This window comes from Notolepis coatsorum, assembly GCF_963971535.1.
Source record: "Notolepis coatsorum genome assembly, chromosome: 8".
Classification (NCBI taxonomy): domain Eukaryota; kingdom Metazoa; phylum Chordata; class Actinopteri; order Aulopiformes; family Paralepididae; genus Notolepis; species Notolepis coatsorum.
In genome coordinates, this window is record NC_140172.1 from 25,644,364 (window position 1) to 25,654,791 (window position 10,428).

Sequence of the window (10,428 nt, forward strand, 5' to 3'; positions counted from 1 at the left end):
TGTAGAACGGTAGCCGCACGATACACTATACATAAATAGACTATTACTGAATTAATAGAATAGGTCGAACTCGACGGTACAGCGTTAAACTCTGATACTTCAGTTATTAATTCGCACGCGGTCTCAATGCTCTATTTGGGGCCAAACAGGCCATACTTCACTGCACGTTGTATCGTGGGTGAGGCTTCAACTTATTGGGTAACTCTACTTCTGTATTCACCTGCGCCGTATTTATACGTTAGGTGAACAAACTAGTACCAGCTTTATTCCTGTCTCATATCCTTGCGCAGAACCGTTCATGTCCAGGCAAGTCTTTGGCGGTGACTTTGAACCAGACCTTGGAGGTATGGCAATGGCGCCCAAGGGACCGCTGTCCAATAGGAGAACGAAATATTATGGTCTGTACTAGGCTAAAGGGATATTCCGTGTATATGTACAAGGAATACACAAGGGATATCAAACGATATACAAATATTATGCAATATATATCAATCAATAAATATATATATTCGGTTTAATCTGATCCTTCGTAACAAGTACTGTCTATCTGTATGTCGTGTATGTCATATATGTTATGATGAATAAAAAATGGGGGACCCTGATGTAAACAAGACGAAAGTCTTTCTCTGGTCTGCATCCCCTTAACAATTGTGTGTATTGAGCCGTACTGTATTGTACCCATTCTGCAATCTGTTAATAACATTTTCAATCAATCAATCAATAGACATTCCCCAAAATATGCAGGCTTATTCCAAAGCTATTCAGCCTGCTAATAAGGTAGAGACATTGCATATATTTGTATTTAGAATACATATAAGATAAGATGAGATATTCCTTTATTGATCCCCTTGGGGAAATTCAGGCATCATAGCAGCATGGGGGGGAGGGGGGGTACAGGTACATGGTAATAGACATAATACAGGTCATAAAATTATAGTACAGTAGAAAGTAAAAATAAAAATAGGCAGTGTAAACAATACAATTAAAACTGAGTATACGACTATAACAATACAATTAACTCAAATTAACAAAGTTACAAGTAATCCATGCTTACTGACATTTAGTAATTCTCTGGTTTAGGTGAAGTGGAGGAGTTTTGATTAGTTCAAGGGTGGCTGACCTGTTTTCTCTCCTCGGATCCTCACTCACTCCTAGACATGTCTGTGCTTGCAGTTGCTTCTGTTCACAAGTTAGTTTTAATGGCGAAGTTAGTTTTAATGGCAATTGTACGACATATTAGTTATCTGTTATTGAGTAAGAGTTTGTCTGTTTGTTCTAATTAATAATTATTCATTTATTTGTAAAAACACAAGTTAAATGCAACCTTTTATGAGAGTGCTTACTAGGTTTATAGTTAATTACTAAACAAGAATATCCATTTATTCATTCATTCACATAACAATTGTATTGTATCTAAAAGCATCTACAATTCTAAATATAATATATGTCAAATGTATTTCACCAAAATTGAATGCTATGACAGATACGTGATTTGTGTTGTTGGTTTTTATTTTTTTATTTTATTTATTATTTATTTATTTTTAAAGTATTGATTAAAATGTGATCATTTGGACAAAATACGTCTCGTTCCATTCATTCATGAGCCCCAGCAGTCGGTGTTGATGTGTTTGCAGGTTCACGGCACTGGAGGGAGCCCCGCCCCGCGCTGCTGGCCTCGGTGAGGCGCTCCCGCGTCGCTGCTCCGCCCCTGGCCCGCAGGAGCAGGCAGTCAGGTAGACAGTGCATGAGATCCCAGGGGAGGAGGGGGACTCCGGGAGGTAGACACTTCGGGGACGCTGTTGCCATTGTACAGTATGTTTCCTCCGTCTATTAACATTTGGATGAAGACCATGATCAGAGATTTGGCGACTCTTCTTGTTCCGTGTTCCTCCTTCTGTCCCAGGAGGACGTCCAGCTCCCGGAGTTCTGTTTGATTTTCTTCAGCTCCATCAAGAGGATCGTTCTTCAAGTTTGTGATTATAGCCGCAACGGAGACGCTGAACTTGGGGGAAATACTTTGTGTCGGGACGGTGGAAAGTGGCGAACAGGTTTAGATGTAGAGCGACCTTATAAATAGACATGTGGATGGGTCTGTTACAGAAATTACACGTGATCAGGACCCTGTTTAATTAGCCAGATATATAGATATAGATATATAGCCTGCGAAGTACAAGGCGACAGTTCATTATAGGCTGGTTAATCATTCAACAGTCCGCTGTATAGCCTACTATACTTTTAGTCACTTTTTGTGGATTCTTTTTTCGCAACTCTGGACTGCGTGAGGTGTATAGTAGCCTACTTTTTTGTCACATGATACTGGTGTATTATTATTATCTGACAACATGTCTTATAATAACATTCAGACTACGACCCGCAGTGTTCCAGCCTTTGAAGTTCAAGTCCAACACGTTATTATTGTGTGTTTTCTTCTTGTGGAATTACCGGGCGACCGTGGCGTGTGGAGGAGGAGGAGTATGTGATCGTAGTAGCTATTATTATTATTATTATTATTATTATTATTATTACAGTGACTCGGACAACACACTGTAGTAATAACATTGTAGTGGATCAATTACGGATGAAGATCGCTACATTGTTGCCAGGAGTTCGCGGGAAAACAGGGATACAACGGTCCTCCTGCACGTTGTGAATTATAGGACGTTCATTTTTTTTTTGGTTTATTATTATTATATCTCATGAAGAAAAAGGCCAGTCTGTGTGAAATAATCAATGCACACCTCAAGCGTGTCTGTCTTCACGGTGTTTCGGTGCATGCCGTGTTCGGTCACGTTGAGCTATTATTATAATAATAATAAAGCCTGGCTTGTTTATTAATCTCGTCTGATCGACGCAATAAGGGATATATATATAATATGCATTGCTGGGACGTGTTCAAAGTTTGCAACATGTAAAAAGAACTATTACTGACTTGGATTCGCCCGGAAACATTATAGGGACATTAGCCCATGAGACATGGCAGTCCACGACCCTTAATACAAAGTTTGGACCGGACTTGTTAATAGTTGGGTCGAGACGAAAGAACCGTATACCGTGGACCGTATACCGTGGACCCTACTTCTCGCGCGGTATCACCGGTGGTTGCCGTCAGCTTTGACAGTCCACGATGTGCGGCCGGAGACCGCCGCATCTACAGCCGAGGCAGCGATGACCGTCCCGTGCTGCACCGTGCAGCGGCCGCGGGGGCGACTGGCCGGCGGTCCCGGTCTCTGGCCGGTGCGGCTGCTGCTCACGGCGGCCCTGCTGCTGCGGGCGGTGTGCGGCCAGACGGGCCTGGAACTCGCGGCCGCCGTGCAGGAGTCGGAGCGCGCGACCCTCAGGGCCGTCATCAAGGTGACACTGCTGAAGCACGAGTCCACCGCGGGGGGCAAGCCCTCCATCACCCTGGAGGGGGTGTTCGTGGGAGGGAGCGCGGGGTACGCGGAAGGCAAATTGATGCAGGTAAGGTGTTCATTCTATTCTATCGGTTGTTGTGTCAACTTGTGTGATAGTAAAGGGTTAACCTTCTGTCGTGTGTGGCAGTGCAAGGGTTAACCGGCTGTTGTGTGGCAGTGGAAGGGTTAAGAATGATTGATTGATTGATTGATTGATTGATTGAAAACTTTATTAACAGATTGCAGAATGGGTACAATACAGTACGGCTCAATACACACAATTGTTAAGGGGATGCAGACCTGAGAAAGACTTTCGTCTTGTTTCCATCAGGGTCCCCCATTTTCAATTAATCAGGATGTCGTGTGTGTCCCCAATCGCATTATATATATAGATTCGGCTTCGTCTTATTTAATATGCATCCGCATCTGAAATCATGTGAGAATAATACCCACTACATGTCTTTATCGTGTCCAGTATTATCAAATCCATATAAACGTGCAGGTTGTTGGCCCCCACCTGTTTTTCTAATGTAACAATAGTTTACACAGCATCCACAATCTGATAAAAACAATATTGTTGAAACCATGCTCGTTGCCATAAGCCAACAAAGCATGCTTAATCATATTGCAATGGCCATGGGTCAAAATATGGCCTCATCCAGTACCGCACTGCATGGATTCCCTTCACAAGCAGCAGGCCAAATTGCCACACTTCCCTCTCAGTGCCTTGTGATGACAGAGCTTCTAAATTCCTTCCAACAGTAGTGCTGACATACACATGTTATTGAGGTTAGTTTGTTTTCATTTATTTAAACTATTCCCCATGTCCTCCCATCTAAGTTCTCCTGCCAATAAAATGTGCAGCTTGGGTACCGCTGCCAACTTCTGCACCCATACCTCGTCTATAAGAGCTTTGAAGTCCTCCACCGGTACTGCGGCTGATCCCTTCCCTCCCCGTTTCAATATCAATGCTTATTCCAAGACTCACCAAGAGTACGAACCACAACATGCACGGGCCGGTGTGAACCTATCATTTAAAGCATAAGGTGCATTAACATTTTTGGGGGAGGGTGGGGTTCGAGGGTGGTGGGCATCCGTGCCCTTTCTCTGCAAATGTGAAGTATGCATGGGGCCTATTCAGTGTGCATGTTTTAAAGCGTGCGTCCCATTCAGTGTGCATGTTTTAAAGCGTGCGTCCCATTCAGTGTGCATGTTTTAAAGCGTGCGTCCCATTCAGTGTGCATGTTTTAAAGCGTGCGTCCCATTCAGTGTGCATGTTTTAAAGCGTGTGTCCCATTCAGTGTGCATGTTTTAAAGCGTGCGTCCCATTCAGTGTGCATGTTTTAAAGCGTGCGTCCCATTCAGTGTGCATGTTTTAAAGCCTGCGTCCCATTCAGTGTGCATGTTTTAAAGCGTGTGTCCCATTCAGTGTGCATGTTTTAAAGCCTGCGTCCCATTCAGTGTGCATGTTTTAAAGTATGCGTCCCATTCAGTGTGCATGTTTTAAAGTATGCGTCCCATTCAGTGTGCATGTTTTAAAGTATGCGTCCCATTCAGTGTGCATGTTTTAAAGCGTGTGTCCCATTCAGTGTGCATGTTTTAAAGCGTGTGTCCCATTCAGTGTGCATGTTTTAAAGCGTGTGTCCCATTCAGTGTGCATGTTTTAAAGCGTGTATCCCATTCAGTGTGCATGTTTTAAAGCGTGCGTCCCATTCAGTGTGCATGTTTTAAAGTATGCGTCCCATTCAGTGTGCATGTTTTAAAGTATGCGTCCCATTCAGTGTGCATGTTTTAAAGTATGCGTCCCATTCAGTGTGCATGTTTTAAAGCCTGCGTCCCATTCAGTGTGCATGTTTAGGACTCAGGAGAGGATTAAGGTCGCTGGGATATAAAGCGTGGCTGTGTTGATTTATTTGCAGACATGGGGTACTGTAGGGTCTCGTCTGTCCTCACTCACCAGGTGTGGGAGGCTTTCTGAATGGCAACCAGATGCTGAAGCCTGCCATAATTGATAAGGATTTCCATGGTCTCTCCGTGGTCTAAGCTCCAGTATTAATATTGTTACATGGTGAAAAAAGCCAATGCTGTTGTTCCATTTCTCATCATAAAATGGATTTGTGTGTGTGTGTGGGGGGGGGGGGGTTGACCTCGTCCCCTTCTGGTTGTTTAGTGCTGTGGGCCGAGATCAAAAGGCATTTTCAGCTTTTTGGGTCTTTGTTTATTTTTGCATAGATGGACATTTGTGCAATTTAAATTTTTATAATTTTTTTTGTCAACTGAGGGTCTGTGTACTAAAATATAAATCCACTTTGATCACAGATAACATTGGAATGAGAATCAGTGGGGTCATGAAAGGTTATGTGAAAAGTTTTTAGTCCTGTTAGTCACTGGGCTCTATTTCAGCACACACACACACACACACAGACACACACACACAGACACACACACACACACACACACACACACACACACACACACACACACACACACACACACACACACACACACACACACACACACACACACACACACACACACACACACAGTCACACACACACACAGGATGGTGGCACTTGGCGGGGGACAGTCTCGATCAGGGGCTGTGGATTGTGGAAGTCATGGCTGCCGTTATTTCCCTTGAAGGTGTGAGGTGAGCTGTACCGGTTCCCCAGTCAGCAGCTAATGTTCCCGCCACTCCCGGCAGCATGGCGGCAGTCTAATCCTCTCCTGATAAGATCCATGGTTTACTCCTTTAGCTGGGCCAGACACATTCCAGATCCATGGTTTACTCCTTTAGCTGGGCCAGACACATTCCAGATCCCTGGTTTACTCCTTTAGCTGGGCCAGACACATTCCAGATCCCTGGTTTACTCCTTTAGCTGGGCCAGACACATTCCAGATCCCTGGTTTACTCCTTTAGCTGGGCCAGACACATTCCAGATCCCTGGTTTACTCCTTTAGCCGGGCCAGACATATTCCAGATCCATGGTTTACTCCTTTAGCCGGGCCAGACACATTCCAGATCCATGGTTTACTCCTTTAGCTGGGCCAGACACATTCCAGATCCCTGGTTTACTCCTTTAGCCGGGCCAGACATATTCCAGATCCATGGTTTACTCCTTTAGCCGGGCCAGACACATTCCAGATCCATGGTTTACTCCTTTAGCCGGGCCAGACACATTCCAGATCCATGGTTTACTCCTATAGCTGGGCCAGACATATTCCAGATCCATGGTTTACTCCTTTAGCTGGGCCAGACATATTCCAGATCCATGGTTTACTCCTTTAGCCGGGCCAGACACATTCCAGATCCATGGTTTACTCCTTTAGCCGGGCCAGACACATTCCAGATCCCTGGTTTACTACTTTAGCCGGGCCAGACACATTCCAGATCCATGGTTTACTACTTTAGCCGGGCCAGAGATATTACAGTGGAGTTTGTTTTGCCCCTGCACAGTTGAGGAGTGGCATAGGCGGCGCGTCTATTAGGCCAGGGGGGGCTATGCCTACCCAAAATATTATGCTGGGAATTTTGAAATGTATATATAATATATGTGCGCAGGCTGCTGGCTATTGTGTGTGTCTTGTGCTGCAGCCTGCTGGCCGAGGTGTCAACGACGAAGGTGTCAGTCGGTGGCAGCGTTTAACATTCCAGGTACAGGCAGTAACCAATCACGCATAGGCTCAGGTTAAATAATGTAGCCAATCGCATCATTCACATGATCCCGCAGCGTGTATATTTCCCCCAACGCAGTTTCACTTCCGCGTTCGGTTTGCTGCGTTCTGAATCTCCGCCCGCCGATCCTTTGTAGCAAGGTAGTTAGTCATATTGGATGCCTTCATTTGAACAATTAATTTGCACTATATGAAATGAGTGGGGCTCGCTGTAGTAGCCTAGTGGGTGTATTGTATGAAATCAGAACCTGGACAGCACCGTTTGCGTGCAAGCAAAAAAGAAAAAGGAAACATTTTGCACGCTCCGCGCGAGTCCCATCCCACCTATAGCCTACCCTAATGTCCAGCTCACCTATCGGCTATGAGTGAAGGTGATGTTTTACCTACATACCCATGCTATAATACAACAACAACAAAGCTGTTCCACTGTCAAAAAGTCAGACCGTTGTTTCTGGTTGCCCTCCCAGTGTGAAGTTAGCCAGGCAGGGGTTAGGGACCGGGGTCTGGTTCCCCTCCCAGTGTGAAGTTAGCCAGGCAGGGGTTAGGGACCGGAGGCTGGTTCCCCTCCCAGTGTGAAGTTAGCCAGGCAGGGGTTAGGGACCGGGGTCTGGTTCCCCTCCCGGTGTGAAGTTAGCCAGGCAGGGGTTAGAGACCGGGGTCTGGTTGCCCTCCCAGTGTGAAGTTAGCCAGGCAGGGGTTAGGGACCGGGGTCTGGTTCCCCTCCCAGTGTGAAGTTAGCCAGGCAGGGGTTAGGGACCGGAGTCTGGTTCCCCTCCCAGTGTGAAGTTAGCCAGGCAGGGGTTAGGGACCGGGGTCTGGTTCCCCTCCTGGTGTGAAGTTAGCCAGGCAGGGGTTAGAGACCGGGGTCTGGTTCCCCTCCCAGTGTGAAGTTAGCCAGGCAGGGGTTAGGGACCGGGGTCTGGTTCCCCTCCCAGTGTGAAGTTAGCCAGGCAGGGGTTAGGGACCGGGGTCTGGTTCCCCTCCAGTGTGAAGTTAGCCAGGCAGGGGTTAGGGACCGGGGTCTGGTTCCCCTCCAGTGTGAAGTTAGCCAGGCAGGGGTTAGGGACCGGGGTCTGGTTCCCCTCCCAGTGTGAAGTTAGCCAGGCAGGGGTTAGGGACCGGGGTCTGGTTCCCCTCCCAGTGTGAAGTTAGCCAGGCAGGGGTTAGGGACCGGGGTCTGGTTCCCCTCCCAGTGTGAAGTTAGCCAGGCAGGGGTTAGGGACCGGGGTCTGGTTCATTTTCACCTCAGTTAAAAAAAAATGTGAAGAGAAATTTGCAAGTTTATTTGACAGAGAGCATTCAGTCTCAAATCCTTGTGCTAATAGGTTGGATGAGACAACCGCCTCGTGCTAAAGATCTTCAATATTTTAATTTGGAAGACGTGTTTCCCTCATTGGCTGAATCGAAAGTCAAGCCTGCAGAAGAGAGGTGTAGTTGAGTCAGACTCTGTTCTCCTCTGTTGTGCACACAGTGCTGGAGGAGGATGCTCTTTGTTACAGACCAGGCCTGTTGCAACAGGTCCTTATTGCTCTGGAAAGCTGCTTTATGTTCGCGCTTTATGTTTCTGGCTTCCAGCGGATGGGGAGGGAAGGGGAGGTGGGGGGTAGCTGACCCCCCCCCCCTCTCTCTCTTCTCCCCCCCCCCCCCCCCTCTCTCTCTTCTCCCCCCCCCCCCCTCTCTCTCTCTCTCTCTCTCTCTCTCTCTCTCTCTCTCTCTCTCTCTCTCAATGCCCCCCCCCTCATTATTGAAACAATGGAAAACGTAATGCTCAGATATCAATATTACTCACAAAACTTTTGACAACAATTGTGTGAGGCTTAATTGTTTACTGGAAGCTACAGTGTAGGGCTGAGTGGAGAAGAAGTAAGACACAGCCTTAACGTTTCAAGCCCCAGCCAGATCTCTCTCTCTCTCTCTCTCTCTCTCTCTCTCTCTCTCTCTCTCTCTGACACTCACTCTCTCTCACGCTCTCTCTCTTTTTTTCCCTCTCTACTCCCAGTCAGGCATGTCTGACTCGTAGATCCCCAGGCTACTCTGAATTTGACTCTCTCAACCATGGTGGAGCGTGACAGCCAGTTTTCATAACCCAGAGTAATTACGCCTCTCTTCGGCCACATTTGATCTTCTTAAGCATGTTGTCTCACCGGGCCGCATGTTGACTCGCTACTCCATTGACTTTGCCTGGTTGCTCTGGCTCGACACACAGAAAGAGAGCAAGACCTGGCACGAGGAAGACATACGCTTGAGAAGAGTATTATTACCAGGGAGTTTAGGATTGTAGGATGGTAATTTAGAAAAATAGTAATTACAGGGATTTGTCAAATGGACTATTTTGACTAATCATTGCCACCTTTTGAGCATTACTTGACTAATAATTTCTTTAGTCAGGTGACAACCCTGTAATAACCCTAACTAACCTTACTGTCATGCACTTGTCCTAATATACTAACCTACACTGTAGCACTCGACACTTTGACATTGTTACTCAGCTGATAGAGTTGTTCCCTTCCTGATGGCTTGTCGTACAGAACTTGTAAGTCGCTTTGGATAAAAGCGTCAGCTAAATGACCAAATGTAAATGTAATAGGGATGGGCATTTTAAAGAAAAATCCAGATCGATTGATCGCATTCTATACTCGATTGATCGTGTATTACTCGAAAAGGGAAAAAAAACTTAAAAAAAAATATATTAGATTTATTTTTAATTTTAAATTTTTTTGTTCATTCACGTATATATGTTCAAGAAACCAACAAACAGTTATAATCTTACACATACATGTGAAAAGATATGTAAAAAAAAATAAAAATAAAAATAAGATTTCATAAAAATGTATAATTTCGATTTTTTTTGTTTTGATTTTTCTCATAGCTACGAGTAATCAATTACTCACGCCCATCCCTAAAATGTAAACCTTAGTATTCAGGTTCACCTGACCACTTTCATGTCCCTCTGTTCAGAGGTAACAACCTGTAATCGTTCAGCCCATAATATCACACACACACACACACACACACACACACGCACACACACACACGCACGCACACACACGCACGCACGCACGCACGCACGCACGCACGCACACACACACACACACACACACACACACACACACACACACACACACACACACACACACACACACACACACACACACACACACACTGCTGCACCTTTTCAAGTTAAAGGGGAACAACAGCCATTCTTTTTAAAAACGTATATTGGAAGAGGAGTCTGGTCGAGCTTACGGTTCAGGGTGTGAAGCTTGTTTGCGATGAATGCGCCGGCATGAGTACCGTGTGTGGGGGCTCTTTGCTAACATGTTGTAGTGCCCCCTAAACAATATACAATGTCTGTTGTTCC

At 45.8% G+C, this 10,428-nt stretch overlaps 1 protein-coding gene across 1 annotated transcript in view; it reads left to right on the top strand.

Moving 5' to 3' along the window:
• The first annotated feature begins 3,030 nt into the window (after positions 1 to 3,030).
• The window catches only part of rnf43 (ring finger protein 43), a 201,023-nt gene continuing 193,625 nt past the window's right edge, over positions 3,031 to 10,428 (top strand). Inside the window, 1 exon segment of the mRNA XM_084320221.1 lies at positions 3,031 to 3,459. Coding sequence (XP_084176347.1) covers positions 3,166 to 3,459 — 294 coding nt within the window. The 5' untranslated portion in view covers positions 3,031 to 3,165.